Source organism: Rhyacophila brunnea, unplaced genomic scaffold (genome assembly GCF_057557595.1).
Source record: "Rhyacophila brunnea isolate RB1 unplaced genomic scaffold, BYU_Rbru_1.0 scaffold_11, whole genome shotgun sequence".
NCBI classification, from domain to species: Eukaryota; Metazoa; Arthropoda; class Insecta; order Trichoptera; family Rhyacophilidae; genus Rhyacophila; species Rhyacophila brunnea.
In genome coordinates, this window is record NW_028232763.1 from 17,551,588 (window position 1) to 17,568,788 (window position 17,201).

Genomic DNA, 17,201 nt, shown 5'->3' on the forward strand with positions numbered 1-17,201 from the left:
ATGTTTTAATCATTTTTGATGTGGGTAACTTTTCAATCAATTTATACTATTATTTATTACCAATGACTCATGTCGTAGATTTTTTTAAGTATATATATATAATCAATCAATTATTATTACCTTTATTAAACTCAATTTATTCGGAGATCTAAATGCCCACGATGGATGAATCGTAGCATATCCGCTTATGAAGTCATGTACCTCGGGCTTGAATTCTGGGTTTTGAAAATTCTCATGTTGTTTTTTTAATGTGTTCTTGGATTTAGCGCATGTTCTTAATACATTATGTTGGGCAAGTATTACTCGTCAAAAATAAATCTGTTTAAAATCCTGTTTTCGAGGCGGCCAATATTCACATCGGATTGTATAACCAATGAAAGGGAGATCTCTTTAATGGAACCTATACACATATCACTTTAATGATCTTTACTATCATTTAACACAAGTTAATGACCTACCAAGGGCTTAACTGCCAACAAAGCATTGTATTAATAATTGAAATATAACACAATATTCTACAATACGTATTCTATATACTTTAATATCAATCAGCACCGGTTTCCGCCGCTTCATTTAATCAGTTAAGAATGTTCTGTTAAAAGGGATGAAAGCGGACCTTGGTCATATTAAATTATGCGGAATAAGTATTTTAAGTTGACATAAATTCTGATTTGAAAAAATGATTATACCGCGTGTTTTCCCATACTATTGTGTTTTTCCTTGTTATACCTATTTATAAACTCGTTGTTTGTATTGGCGTGAATACCTACTAATCGAATTAAATAAATAAATTATAGATACTAACATTACTTACATAGTATTATGACATTATTGTTTTTGTCTTTTTCTCTTATCTACCAAATAATATAAATTAAAAACGTATATTCTAATTAAAATACTACATACCCACCTGTCGCATTATAAAATACAGGTGTGTTTATGTATCCTTTCAAATCGGTGTCTTGTCGGATACTAGTTTTTCTGTTGCATTATACCTTATACCAGCCTGTACTTGCCAATGGGCATTTTCGCCAAAGTTTGTACATGTTTGAAATTTGGGTAATATTATTTTTTCACTCAAATTAACCATTTTTATATAGCTAGCAGATTCCTTGTTCTATTGCTGAATTGGTGATAGCAATTTTTCAGCAAAATATTGATTAATACAATATTTATATCATTTTTATTATGAAATTGGGCATAATAAGTTTCCGTTCCGTGACTACGAAACTTAGCTTTTAAAACATGAATGAAACACTTTTTATCACTTAAAAGAGCTCTATTAGATTAAAAAAACCATACACTTCAAAATAAAACTACAAATAGTCAAAAAATATTATTGAATTTTAATTCTTGGGCACATTTCGTTCCCCTCCGTTACCCTATGTCTATAATGGCAGAGCATTTTTCCTTTAGTATTTGAAAAAACCAATCAATGTTCGTTCTGCTATTTTTTTAAAGACAATAATCACTTTTACTAAATTTTATTGGAAAAATAAATAAGTTTCGTTATTTAATAATCAAATGAAAAATAGTTAACGTTCAACTTTTTTGGGGACATTTTCGGAATGGAACGAAATGGTAACGGAGTGTAATTTGTAAAGCTTAAGTTACATGTTACCATAAAAACAAATTTTTGTTTTATGAAATTTATTTGAATTTTTTGATAGACAGATAAATATTCAACGTGCGTCAAAATAACAAAACAAATCAAACTTAATCACTAAAATAGACATATTTTATAATAAATTTCACAATACTTGTAAAATAAGGTAGGTAATAATTTTGACACACTATACATTACCATAACTTTATTTGGCATTTATATTATTTGTAACTCAGATAAAAAATATTTTTAAGCAAATTAACAATATATGAAAAAAAAAATCAGCAAGGGATTCAGACGCGAGTTCCTAGCGCGGCACGGAGTATATAACTTTTACGAAAATAATTATAGTCAAACTCGGTTATTACGATCTCTGACATAGCGAGATCTCGGATGTAATAACGAAACATTTGTTGACAATTGGTTTATGATTTTCGCCATACATTTAATTCTTTCACTGTTATAACGAGCAACTTATCGGATATACCGAGCTAAAATACTGTTAATGTGTCGACCGTTTTAAAACATTTCGACCCTAAGCAATAAAATCCGATTGGACAGGATGCCGCCGGGGTCGGATTACGTTTATGACACTAGTAAAGTGTCTAAGTACCTACCTTATTGGTGTTTCACCGACAATAATAAAAAAGTATCCACGCATATGGTTGAAAAATCCAAGGTTTGTGAAGTCCGTAGGTACCTACCAGCGTTAATTACAATAAACAACTTCTTTTGTAGTTTATGAATGCCATGCTCGTTTCGGGGATTTTTACGATGGTTTCCAAATTTTTTATTTTCGGCTTTTTGTGTAATGTGACATGCTCATTTAAAAATACCTATTCTCTGATATAACGAGTAACGCTTATAACAAGCAAATTCAGTCGGTCCCATCTTCTTCGTAATAACCAAGTTCGACTTTATGTTGTCTTGAAATTTAATTGTATTCATCAACATAAAATGTAGCTATACAGGTTGATTGTAATCAAGACGTACTTTTCTGACATTTCGTGAATACCTACAGTTCTAGGTATTAAATCTAATCGAGTACACATTTCTGTTAAACGTGACAAAAAAATACTTTTTCATACATTTTTATAAATTTCTATGCCTAAAATGTATGGAGAAGTTTTAAAATTTTGGTGGCGTATAACAGAAAGAGTATGACAGAGCCAGTGCCTGTCTCGCAATTATTTCAGTCTGGTGTTTTTTCTTTTCCTTCTGTTGTTTTTTTTTATCTCCATACTTTTATGTGCGCTATTTTTGCGTATTCAGACATATCACATACTTTTTTAATCTTTATTATATTATTATATTATAGTCAGGTTATTTTTTATATTTTTTAATGAAAATATTTTTGTTTTTCATACGAACAGACAAAATAATTTTTTTTATAATCTATGAAGAACTAAACACACACTGTAAACCCAACTTTATGCATGCCATTTCGTTACTTTTACATTCCACATATACGTTACCACCAATATAGTTTCGGAGTGGAAGTAACGGATTCTGTTTCAGAAGTGTTTGAAGCCAAAATTTAGCTTAGTTTTATTGTTAAACCTGCGATATGTTTTATTATATCTGTAGTATGAAAGATAAGCTCCATATGTGTAGTATGTGAAATAGAAATATGTGTTTTCTTACCTTATAAATCGTGGTAACAGTAGTGGAACTTCTTAAATGACCAACCCAGAAAGCAACCTGTTCCGATAGCGATACCGACACACACCAACAATTTAAAGTGTACATGGCGATCAGTGTTATACAAAAATGTTGCTACATTAAAAAAAAGCATATTTATAGTGAAAATTTTTCGCCTTCATGCTAAAATCGTGGTAACGGAATGTGGAGTTCCACTTTTTCAAATATCCTGGGACACACTTTAAACGTGATTTTTTTTCAATATTGGTACAAATTTACGAAAAAACTATATATTTTCCAAAAATATATAATGTAAGCTGTTGAAAACACTACGAATTTAATTTTACACACTCAAAATTAATGACGAAATCAGACTTTGTTTATTTGAATTTATGGGTGGGACATGGTAAAAACGCACTACCTTTCGATCTAAATAATCAATTAAAAATATATACAGGTCAGATAGTTGTATTTAACTGATTGAATAGAGTAAATTAATAAATTTGCATGTTAAAAGTACATAACTTTCCAACATTTTATAATATAATAACTATGAAAAAATCAATCAAAGTCATGGGACATGCCAAAAACGCAATGTACAAACTTTGGCGAAAATGCCCCAATACACAGTTAAATACTTCATACAATGCTTAATAATGATACAAACACCGGATTGGCGGATATATCTATGTATCTGTTTGCTGAATCTGTCTATCAATGTCGAAGGTCCGTAGCGTACGGTGCATAATATGCAGCTTACCTGTAACTATGCCAACAAATTATTTATTTAACGCTTGCATTGGAAACGTAGCTATTGATTGTGATTAAATAATCCAATGACATAATAGTCACGCATTAAGTACCTTTATGGAACTAACTCATAAGGCCGTTCTGTACTTACAAGTATTTTATATTTTAAGTATCCTCACTAGGATTCAAATTTATTGCACGATTTTGGTAATTCATTACTTATCTACAAAATAATTGGTGTTCACCGCTAAGTATCAAAGCTTATAGAATCACATAGACGAATTCGAAGCATTCGGGCCGTCAACGCTGATGAAGACGACGCACTGTGAATTTCGCAAGTAACATCATACCGCACCAACACATCAGTTTCCTTGACGAATAGGTTATAATACTATATTAAATACATCTTCAAAAGATGATTGGAGATTTTTAAACATGGATGAATTAAAACTTGTCTTAGGCTCGGCTCAGACAAGGCGGATTTCGCACGGATGCTACATTTCATGGCTTAAGAACAGTGACGTCCCTGACATAATGCCGCCCCATGGCAGCGCCTAAATGCCGTTTCATTCTTTATATTTTTTATCATCCTTCCATGAATCCAATACCTTAGAAATTACTAATTACTAACAAATTATGAACTGTAATTATTCGCAAATCTGCTCGTGTCGTTTCTGGTCACCAAGGACGCCGAAGGGTAATGGAAGTAAACTAGACATTGCGAACCCAATAAAAAAATTACAGCCATGTTAAACCTTTTATGTTAATTAATACATCATGTTTCCAACCAGTAAGCTGAATTTTTAATGGAAAGATAGTTTCGTTATTACTAAGTTTAGGTAGCTATTTCTCCTCGATTTGCTGCCCTTTGAGTAACTGTCGCCCCCAAGCGACGCTCAATCTGCCTACCCCCACGGGACGTCACTGCTTAAGAACGCACATTTCGTGGAATAAGAACATCCGTGACTGGTATGAATGCAGCTTAACTCCACCAAACTCTTCTGATTAGCAGACGACAAAGCAAAAATTGGCATAATGTTAGCTAGTAGGGTTAGGTAGTAGGGGATAGAGCGATAAGGAAATGAAGAAAATATAAATTATAATAATTAGGTATTACCCCATTAAAATTAACTCAGTAGGTACTAATTTTTCTAGTATATATTATAAGCATCTTTACAAATCGTTCTTAACAGTTGTTCCCATTTCAATTCAATATCGAGTTGTCATATTAATACCGCATAATAAATGTTTAATTTTCTGAAAATTATTTTCCCCTTTTCAAACAAAGCAGTCGACGTGACCTTCGGCGGATTTATCGAGTTTTTTTTTAATCTTAAATGCCGTAACAATATTATTTACTAGTACCTAACTGGTCGTTAAAAATATTTAATTCGAATTTTATTGCCGTTTGAGAGGGAAAAAATAGTGTTTTATGTAGTTTTCGTGACCGTTTTGATTCCATTTTTCTTCAGATTTTCATCGATTTTCTTTCGATTTATATAAATTTTCCTCGTTGCCTTGAATAATAATCTGTAACCCTAGTAACAAAATAACAGCTATTTTGTGAAACTATTTAAAGAAAATCATAATTGTATAATATCTTTTATTATTTCATATAGGTAAGTAATATTTTTGTTAAATAATACATTTTTCGGTACTGTTCGGTTATACGGAATACAGCGGAAAACGCATTTTGAAAATAGCCGATAAACAGGATTATTTGTTAGTTTGGGTTAGTTTAGGTTAGGTTAGGTTACGTTAGGTTAGGCTAGGTTTGGTTAGGTTAACCTAACAAATAATACAGTTTATCGGCTATTTTCAAAATGCGTTTTCCGCTGTATTCCGTATAACCGAACAGTAGGTACCCATTTTTCTTTGTTCCCTACCCTGAAAATATAAAGTAAGCAGCCCAAGACTATTAAAATAAAGCCTTTTCCCGTATATTAAGCAGACGAAGCTTATGCATATTATATGAAAGAGAAGCTGCAACAAGTGTCACTAAGACTGTTGATTAAATTAGCTGCAAATCATTTCGCATTAATGTCATTTATTTTTTAGTTACAATATAAATTATTCATTATTTGATTTACATAAACAATCTCTTAAAATCACAAATACTATAATATAGGTACATAATTATATGAAAATAAACAAAGGAATACGTCAATATTAAGAGCAAACAACGCTCCAAATGCTCCCAACACAGAGAATATTAATTTAGTAACAGATTTAAGCATACGAAATATTTACTATATTCGTGCAATTTTACTTTGAACTTTTTTGTAGTGCGCACACGAATTACCAAGGGCCAATTTAATTATTGTTACCGATACCATTTCTGGCTGATCTTACTTGAAAACGATTGCATCATTTTTTCTCGATCGACGTCGCCCCAACTACGGCATAGTTTCTGTCAAAACTGTTGAACTTCGCGTTTATATGGTACCTACTTATGTTTATTACAGTGCGCACGAATTACTCTGGGCGAATTTAATTATTGTTAATGACACTGTTTCCGACTGCTTTTACATTAAGACTATTGCATCTCGTTTTCTCTCAGCCGTAGTAGGTACATGTCACTCTCTCTTTCATAATAGTTACATCTGCTTGAGGTAACCGAGGAACTCTAGCAGTCAATCACCGTAGTTCCAATTCGAATAAAATCTCCCCAGTGGTCTTGTTTATGACGAGATAGCATTGATGTTTGTGTATGTTGGGTGTAACCAAGGCCGCTATTGATATACATTAACTAATTACGTCGATGTGAATAGTAGTAGAAGGTAAAAATCGATATCTTAAGGGGGGACATGCTCAGCGTAGGTCGAAATGGAGCTTTTGTTCTATTTTCAAAGCATGATCCTGGACATTCCTTAAACGTTGTAGATAATCTGTTTATATAATTTTGAAGCCTTATTATCCTTTACATTTATTTTAAGCATTTGATGACTGCATAAAGTATTTTTATTACATAAAATAGTATTCTTTTAAACCTCTCGCTCTAATGTTTCAGATTATAGTCATATTTCAGTACATAAATGTGCAGTGGTGTTAAGATTTTTTACATTTATTAATTTTTAAACGCATTTATAAAACCATTAGTATAATTTATGTCGACATTATTATAGTGAAATATTTACGATAAAAAATTATATTGATAATCTCTGTGATCCCAAATTTGACAAGAATTAGGCATTTTATTATTCAAAAAATGGGCAAGATTAACTCATTTGAAGATAATTCTAAAGATACTAATTATTAGCTATGTCTTTGAACATTCAAGTGTGATAAACATCCTACGAATAATGATTGTTTTATAATAATTATTGACCTAAGAATAAGCTAGTGTTTTTTTTAAATACGCCATTTCTTTTGGAATTCTCCAGTGGCTAAGCTACAACATACGGCCGTAGCCATAAATTGACAAACTAAAACTGAAGTAGAGAGTAAGAACATGTTAACGCGCGTGTTTGAACATGTACCGTTAAAAAAAAAGTTTTTTTTTCGGTTAGGTATTTGTAACAATACAGATTTTCAGGCAAGCGTTGTAGCGCTTGTACACGTGCATGAATTTACTGCCAGCAATAGCATTTAACTTACATAAAAATGCTGATTGGTGCACCAATCTCATTTTCGTAATGTCATATATACGTGCATGTTATAATGTGCTGCGTGGCGTAGTCTGTATGGTTCTACCGTGCATGCGCACATGCAGAAGCCGCAAAACTTTTTTAATCCATGCATGCAGTCTTACAACTTTCATTATCAAACTATTTATGGTCGCGACAATACGTACTGCGAGCAGTAAATCCTCTGCTATAATACACAACAGGTATAGTGCGAGTCCGCGATTGGGTACCCTATTTAGTGATTATAATGCCGTGTCCACACTGGCAACAAGTTGCTGGAAACATCTTTAAATTTTACGATAATTGTCATAATTGCTTAAGAAATTTTATGATAATTATCGTAAAATCTAACGAGGTTGCCAGCAACTTGTTGCCAGTGTGCACACGGCATAAGAATCATCACATCTAACTTGTTTTATACCCTTTCCAAATTGTCAGTATTTTTATAAGTACTTAATTTACTTATCAATTCAGCAATAATAATATTTTTTATTATTTTTTTAATATCAATCATGACGATACAATTTTCTCTGATGAATCATCGATGACCATTATTGCTATATTATTCAATCATTTGTAAATCGTAAGATAACACTAATTTCTCAAAATCAAGACTTATCAGTATGTAAATATTTACACAATGTCATTCAAAAACAAATCAACTAATGACCTAGTAGATCCATCAGTGTTAGTATGTAAGTAGTATAAACATGCATGCATATTGTATGTTGTCAAATTCTGTAGAATACATATTCTCCATTTAGCTCACATTTGTTCCGCCGAGAAGTGCTGCTTGTTTATTCAGTTGTTTTCCCTTCTATTTTCACAAAAAGAATAATGTTTTATGTAAGCATAGTATTATTATGAGGCATCTTCTTACCTTATAAATAACCGTGCTTTTTGTTGTTTCACAACCGTAAATATTTGTCTTTTTTCAACCACGACTTGAATAATTAAACAGTGCATTTATGTAACACAGCATGCAGTTACAATCGCTCTTTTATGATTTGTTTCTAGCACGCCTTCGCGTACACAGAGTATACAGATTAAATTGATTTTATACAGATTGCTTTCAACTTGCAATATTACATTTAACAATAATGGTATTAGGTACCTATTCCCAAAGCTACGCAGCATACATAATATAATATGTATTATAGTAGTCCCTATCAAATACTGTGCTCAATCCGTAATCATCCTGCGATATAATGTAATATTAAATGTATACTTAATCCAAACTATTCGCAGTTTATTATTACTATTTTCGTGCTGGGACATGATAATAAATATTGGAATGATTTTCATATAAGAAGTATATTTTTGTAATTTTACTATTAACGATCAAACACGTGAAAAATACGATATTATAATTTAGCTAGATGCAACCCGACACAAGCATCCGACCAAAACTCTTTTCTATTGACCATAGATAATAATATATCTAACAATGTTAACAGTTCGGCAAATTGCAATCGTAATCATCGATAAAAATACCACTTCGATGCAAACATTTTTATATGTCGTTTGACGTATTTTAAAATCTATTTTATTGTAAATTATATTGGTTTTTGACTAATACATAATATACGTAGATACATAATTGAAGGTGTCCCTTGAAAAAGGGTATATATGAAATAACCAAAATTTTACAGGAGGAAACGCAATAAATAAATAAATAACAATAATTTCAATGATTTATGGTTATATTTTTAATCATTGACATTACTTGCCTTAAAAATCATAGGAAGGTACCATAAATCACTGAAATTCTTGTTGTTTATTTTGTTTTCCTTTATCCTGTAAAATTTAGTTTTTACATGTAGACCACTTTTCGAGGGATACCTTCAATTATTGTGAGCATATTACCATAATTCATTATTTGGTTTTTCTTGTTGTACCTATTCAATGTTTAACAAAGTAATCGGGTTAGTTTTATTATCTATAGTTTTAATTTAAAAGAAAATTCAAAGAAAGTAAAATATTAGGTACATTTTTGAATTAAAAATAATAGCCCTGAGTAATAAATTGTGCAAAAAATAAATTACTTGCTGTTGTAATCGTTTAATTTTACAACATGTCTATTAAGAATTTACAATTTATTTCATTAAAACCACCCTTCCTCCCTCCTCCCACCTCCTTCCGTTCATAAGGCCGGCGTCGACGTACGCTCCGTTGTAACTTTTGTGTTATAATTCCCGAGACTCGCTGCATAATTTCCGCCGCAAGAAGTAAATTTTTGTTATCATTATTGGAACAATGGACATTCCCGATAACAAACGAACTGCTTGTGTAAATACCTATTTTCAATAATAATAATAATATCGCTGTTTCTACTTCGACGAAATGCAAACATAAGTTCAACTGCGAAATACAGAAATCTTTTGTTCGATTTTTCATTATCTTTTGTGACTATGTATTATAGTTATTTTTATCTACTTTAGGAAGCAATGGTGCATTATTTTGCCTTTCAAGTTTCAACAAAAACATAGTACTTATTATAGTAGAAGACTCGATACAGAGCAAAATTAATATTTAATTTAACGCTGACAATGTCAACACTACAAAACAAATCAATCTCAACGAATAGTTAAAATTGATTTATCATTCTATAATTCTATACATTATTTACCATGGTAGCTGAGTTGGTAAAGCGGCCTTCTATGAAACCGTATGTCACGGAATCGATCCACGGCTGGGCAAACGAAAATTCATAATGTCTCCATTTGATCCAGTGTAAGGACCCAATAGGTTAGATTAGAATAATTAGACGAGTGCTTAACAAGCATTCCTCATAAAAAGTTTGTTTAAATCTCCTTTAAATCGTACGTTTTTGGGTTTGTAATCGTAACTAATATTTGTATAAACATTAGCACCTTAGTTTGAAGATATAGGAACGATTTAGTTTATATAAAAAAAAATGTGTATGATTAACAAACCATCGCGCCTTACTTGGCATTACTGTATACTGCATTATTAAAGAATGTACACATACAAGTTGACAACTTCGTAAAAATGGCAACTTCAATTGGTTCATTATATCTCAGAAAACGTGATAATGATGAAGCTGTTATTAATGCTAACACATAGTAAAACGATTTAGAACACACTAAATTATCATAATAAAATATGAACATATTTTATAATGATATCAACTTTTTCTCTTGTAAACTACACAGCATTACAACACATCGATCACTAGTAAGTGTGTATCTTTTGTTTATTATTATCGTTTACTTCCGTCCAAGAAGCAGACTTCGCCACGGCCTTCCCACAATTTGTCTTTATAGCAATCTCACTATAGATTGAAGGACGCAGTGTTTAAAATACTATATACCACTAGAATCTAACAACAATGATGTATTTTATTCTCGAGAGAATCAGAAAAAAAATATTGGCAAACAGTAAAAACAAAAAAAAATATTTTCGTTCTCCGTACTATACGGGAAAATTTCCACACGTATGTAACAATAGATAGGATAAATATTTATGACACCATTTCAAACGACGTTTAAAGGCCTTGAATCTCTTCATTTTGAGTGATCTGTCTTCAACATCTATTAATCAAAATAATCAATGACCAGGCATATCGGTCAGATTAGTAAAAATGCGTGTATAACGTATTTCACAAGAAAAGTTCCTGAATTTTCATAGTTTTTGCGACACTGACCCAAACTGTTTTCACGTATTTAACATATTTTATTATTATTCAAATCAAAATTTTATGAAAGTGACGCTGTAAGCTAATTTCGCATTAGAAATGTGTAGCAAACATCACACTCGTACACAGATTTATTTACCAAGATCGCACTGAAAGACTATTTTTTTAATCATTATTTACACGTATGTACCTACCTACCTAAATCGTGTTTTGATTTTATACTAATAAATCACGAAATAAAATGTTTTTTTTCTATTATTTTCAGAACGGAAACTGTTCGTTGGCATGCTGAACAAGAAACTGGGAGAAAATGAAGTTCGTACGCTGTTTTCCGGACATGGACCTATCGAGGAGTGCACAGTCCTTCGAGACACTGCTGGGCAGAGTAAAGGATGCGCCTTCGTCACGTTCACCTCCAAACAAGCCGCATTTGCTGCGATAAAGGTAAAACCATTTTTAAAATATAACAATATTAAATTTCCCATTAAACATACGTTGCAGTACAATTAAGAACAAACGTATTATTTACCTAATGCGAAACATTAACAGTTTTTAGAAATATTAAATTCTTCGTAATTATTGTGTCCCTTAATGTTAATCATCATGACTCATTTTAAATATCCTAGTTATATCCCTCCAACGATGCCTCCATTCCACCTTACATGGAGCCTGAGGAACCCGTGGCGTCTTTCACTTGTTGAACCATTCTGTAGACGACCTCCTTCTTCCACGTCGTCATCTGATCTTTCTCCTTACGATGAACCTTTTCAAATTATCGTTTTCATATTTTAATGAACCTGTTTTCTACATTTTTTTTATTTCAAAATGGAGATATTCGGCCTCCATTCCGTCCAAGTAATTCTTAGTGCGCGCCTCCAATACCAGATCGCAAATAAGTATCTTACCTTACATTTTTATAATCCAAGTCTCGACATCGTAAAGAAAGACGTCGAAGACCAGATTTTTGACTGAGCGAACTTTCGTCCATTTTGATATTGTACTTGTACTATTTCCCTATTGTTTTATTCAAGAGTGTCATTGTTTCCCTTTAAGAGCATATTCTCCGTGAATCTCATTGCCGTGACCTCCTGTATTTTTAATATAATATCAAAGATAAACAAAATCGTCAACCGTCCCTTGAAGTGTTTATTGCAGAGCAACTCTGATTGCTTCAATCTGATATTATCGTGAATTTGGTTATGGATTAAATACTTCTTTAAATTACCTGAGTAATCGGTGAGTATTCATTGTGGGGATTGTATTATACATATTTGATTTTTTTTTAAACCGTTTTAATGATGATTTAAGAGATTCTTATTAATGAAAATAATATGACTTTGAAAAACCTCAAACACATAGGTACAAAACTACATAGTTGTTATTAGAATGAATTCGCATGATTCATAAACGAATCGGTATAATACCTAGCTTAAATGATAGAGTTCTCACCGACAGTAAAATATGTGAATTCGAATCACACTCGGTCAAACTACTTTTCTAGGATTTTTCTAATATGTCTTATGTCTAACATTTCTGAGTTTTTTAAACTACTTGTTTTACTATTTGAAAATGTTACAAGCTTTATGTAGTACTTATGCTTATAATCAAGAAGCTTTTAACACTTTTTTCATTTAATTTGCATTTTTATTTATTATTTTAAATGAAAAGAAATAATATTGAAAAAAAATATTATTTTCTATACTGCGTACGTATAGTATGTTATGTATACTGCATAATAAAACAGGTTTTTATTACTTTGCCATTCGCACAGTATATTCGATAATATGATTTATAAGGTGCGATGTAAGTTATATTCGAACTAATATATATGAATGAAATACTCATAAATATTAGAAAACTGCGTACATATTTTACATTTTTGGTTTGATTTATCAGACATATTTCCAAAAGCAATTTGGCTTGATGCGACCAACCAACCCTTGCGAAATTGGGCATCTATTTCCTAAACTTACCATAGGGAGCGTTTTATTTATTCATTCACAGGCCATATAAAGTGATTGCTTTTTCGTGTTTTTTGTTCGAGTAGATTCCAGGATGTGCTTATTGGTAAATGGGCTATCAAATCTGCAATTTATGAGTCGGACGAACGGTGCTCGCGTTAAATGCATATTTTAACCCCGTCGTATCTAGATCTATGGGGAAGTCGACAACCTATATGCTATATATATTATAAATGGCGGCATACTAGGTAGGATATAGAGTCATAGTATCTATCAGGCAATATTTAACGTTATCAGGCAATTTCAGTTCAATACACGAAGTACTTACAACCAAAGGAGTCTAACGGAGCCTCAATATAATATGAAAATCAACCTGAATAATGAGAACTCATTGTCTACTGTTTACAAGATGTAATTTATTTTGCATTGCGGACAGATTTGTGGCTTACTTCTTTCACATTATTTTTGATCCTCTGAAACAATTAATTCCATACATTTCAATGCCCAATTCATGCCGTTACCGAATCTGTGTATCTTATTTAAGCTTTAAATACCGTAATAAGACGATATAATGGAGATGTTGAATGAATATGCGCAGTGATGTCCCGGGAGGGTAAGCAGATTGAGCGTCGCTTGGGGGCGGCAGTTACTCGAAAGGCGGCAAATCGAATAAAATCATTTTGAATATTATACAGAGATAGCTACCTAAACTTAGTAATAACGAAAATATTTTTCATTAAAAAAATCAGCTCACTAGTTTTGTCGGGTTCGCGATATCTAGTTTACTTCCGTTGCCCTTCGACCACTCCTTGGTGACCAGAAACGACACGTGCAGATTTTCGAATAATTATTCTGATATTTTGTTAGTAATATCTATATCCATACAACACATTTATTAAATATTGGACTCATGAAAGGATGATAAAAATAATGTATAAAAAATGAGGCGACTCGTTATCTAGGGACGTCATTGAATATGCGTCACAGGTTACCCTAAAAGTTTAATCGTCAAGTGACTTTTTATAAAATGTATTTAATTCGTAATCATTCACATATTAGGCAAGTTTATAGAGTCAGCAAAATTCCCCAGTAAAATACTGTTGTAAGTTTGAAATTGTCGTTTTTTGATATGGTTGGATTTTTCTATTTAAATAAAATACTTTCGTATCTCGAACTCAAATAGTGCCAGAGAAAAAAACACTTAATACAGTAATATTTAACATTGTTCAATCAAAATAAAATACTGTGGCTATAACCAAATTGCTATACATACCAGAAGATATATAAACAACTAAAACAATGCTTTTAAAAATTTCAATTTAAATTTAAATTATAATTTTTAAAAAAATCCTAAAAATTCTGTCGTAACCTTTTCTCTGTTTTAAAGAAAAATCATAAATGTAGTTGTAAAGAGATCATGATTTTTCATAAAAATAAATTAAAAATGGCTTTTTTTGATCACTAATTTTAATAATGTATTTTACTGAACGTGAGCTATACACTTATTGCCTAAATCAGGATAGTATTTTATGCTGGAAAACCACATTAAGTTAATTGTAACGTCATAGTACACCTGCATTCAAGGAAATTCAATCAGATGCACTTCGAAATGTACATTATTTTGTAAAAATCTGACTAGTACGTAGGTACTAACTAATGTTAAATGCATTTTTTTTTTATTTCTTGATGGCTTAAGAGGCCGCAGGTTCCCCATCACTGGCCTAGATATTTAAAGACTTTAAAATATGATGAATCACAAATATGTGAAACGCGTAGCTACCTGTTTCATACGTTTATAATTTTAAATAAGATTTCAGAACACAAACATGGCAATATGTGAAGTAATTCCAAGAAGTCGTATGATTTATATTCTTTTAACTTTTAATCTATTTAAATACCTACCACATAATATAGATATACTTATATTAAAATAGAAATATGTATATTCAAATCGGTATTTTCAAAACCAAAATTGTCTTATAAAACTGTTTAAATTGTCAAATATTGTAAAGTAATCTTCCGACATTTCGTTTCAGATTAGCAAGTCACATCTCAAGCGTAATAGTTTATTTTAGTAGGTATGTGTAAGTCCCTGTCTACTAATTCCCAGGGGAGGATTGATATTGAAGTTCCAAAGATTTACTTAGGATAGTTAAGTTTTTACTTACCGCACCCCATCCCTTTCACAAGCGATGTAGCACCACTAGTTTTAGTTTTTCAGTAATTAAGAAAATTGTTATCACGCCCCTAAATATCTGACGTTAAACGTTAAAGAAACCCTGTACCGTGGACTGAGGTTCGCTTGCATGGTTTATAATCCACGTGTCATAGGTAATGTATATCCGGTAATGCAGATGGTCAAACGAATGACAAACAACAATTACGTTAAATAAAAATCTGACGAGATACTAACAATGTAGAGGTCCTGGTATCGGTCCATAAATTGTATCGTAAATTATTAATAATACTAGTCTTATATAATTCCGTATTGTACTTACGTAAAATTATGTAAAAACTACTGAATCTATTTCGGTGCTCGATTGTTTGAATAAAAATCATCGGTCCCAAGTGATTAAATTAAATGTACTACGGAAGCTAAGCGAGTAATCAAGACTACTACTAGATTAAGGATATTCTCAAAATAAACCACTTCTTAATAAAATATTTAAGTACTAATTTTTATCAGATTAGAACTCAGTACTTCGGTTCTGGATATGCGTATTTCATTGTGAGCTTTTCCTACTCGTAGTGTCGCAGACATTCACACCATTTCGACCAACTACTGTCTGGACTTTTGTGAAAGGCGCGTGGCGAATAAAATGGATATTAACATGAACAAAATAATATGTACCATTTGGTAGCTACGTAGTAACTTCACCAAAGCAACCTCAACAATATACTATTATAGAATTTAATAATATTCTTTAAAATGGGTAATAGGTATATATTGCTACCTTATTCAAAAATGAATAAAAAAAAATCTACTAGTGTCACCCATTCAAGTGGCTGTAAAATTAAATTATTCAATAATATAGAGATACTCCAATCTGTATTATTAAACGTTATGTGTGGTAAAATAATGTGGTCAATAATAAAAAAATATTGTTTTTGAATGTCGCATTGTTTATAATGTGTCAACAATAACGCATTGACTGGGAGATAGTTTGTTTTTAATTAGCTTGTGATTCTGTCTGCCCGATATTTTTTTCTTGTGCGAAGGGCACAAAATGGACCGGATTCTTAAAATCCCGTCTGAGCTAGGTAGGTCAATAATCTAATACAGTTATTAACACATATATTTCGGAAAATTATCGACCATTCCGGTTCGTAAGATTTTCCATTTTGAGCAATTCTGTGCGACCATTTTTGAAAGGAAAAAACATCGAGGTTAATTAAGTAGACAAAGATAAACAGGGATCGGAATCGGTACCAGAAAGATTCAATTCTGAAATAATCATTGGCAGTGTCTAAAAATAATAAAACAATAATTTGTAAAATAAAATCTGCGTTGCGGTTGATTTTAGATAATTACCGAAATACGTAAATAACTACAATATTCTTTCTTGGACTTTTCATTGTCTATTCTACTTTAATATTGTGAGCACCGATCTATACATACTATAAATAAATTGAATTTCCCGCTCCATCCTGTTCTATAGAATATTGTTTCTATTGAACCTCATCGGACAACATTTTCACACCTTTAATCAGGGAACAAAATATTGTTAAAAATAGATTACTAAGAAACTCAGTGTAAAAAACATATATATATTATGTACCCATATACTTGCCTATAAAAAATCTCCTGTAGATACTGAGCTTCGGGTAGGTACGTTTTAAAACAATTACTTTTTTTATATCATTCGCTAAACTTTGCAACGTATTACCAAATTAATACAACCGGTTGATGGCACTTGACGGAGATTTTATATTAATAATAATTTCATACTTATAGCGAC

General features: G+C 31.5%; 1 protein-coding gene across 21 annotated transcripts in view; it reads left to right on the forward strand.

The window, feature by feature from the left end:
• Nucleotides 1–17,201, forward strand: part of LOC147078430 (CUGBP Elav-like family member 1) — an 807,474-nt gene that overhangs the window by 780,316 nt on the left and 9,957 nt on the right. For all 21 annotated transcript variants that reach the window (XM_085959510.1, XM_085959523.1, XM_085959480.1 and 18 more), the window contains one exon: nucleotides 11,547–11,725. In XM_085959510.1, coding sequence (XP_085815636.1) covers nucleotides 11,547–11,725 — 179 coding nt within the window. The remainder of the gene's footprint in view (nucleotides 1–11,546; nucleotides 11,726–17,201) is intronic.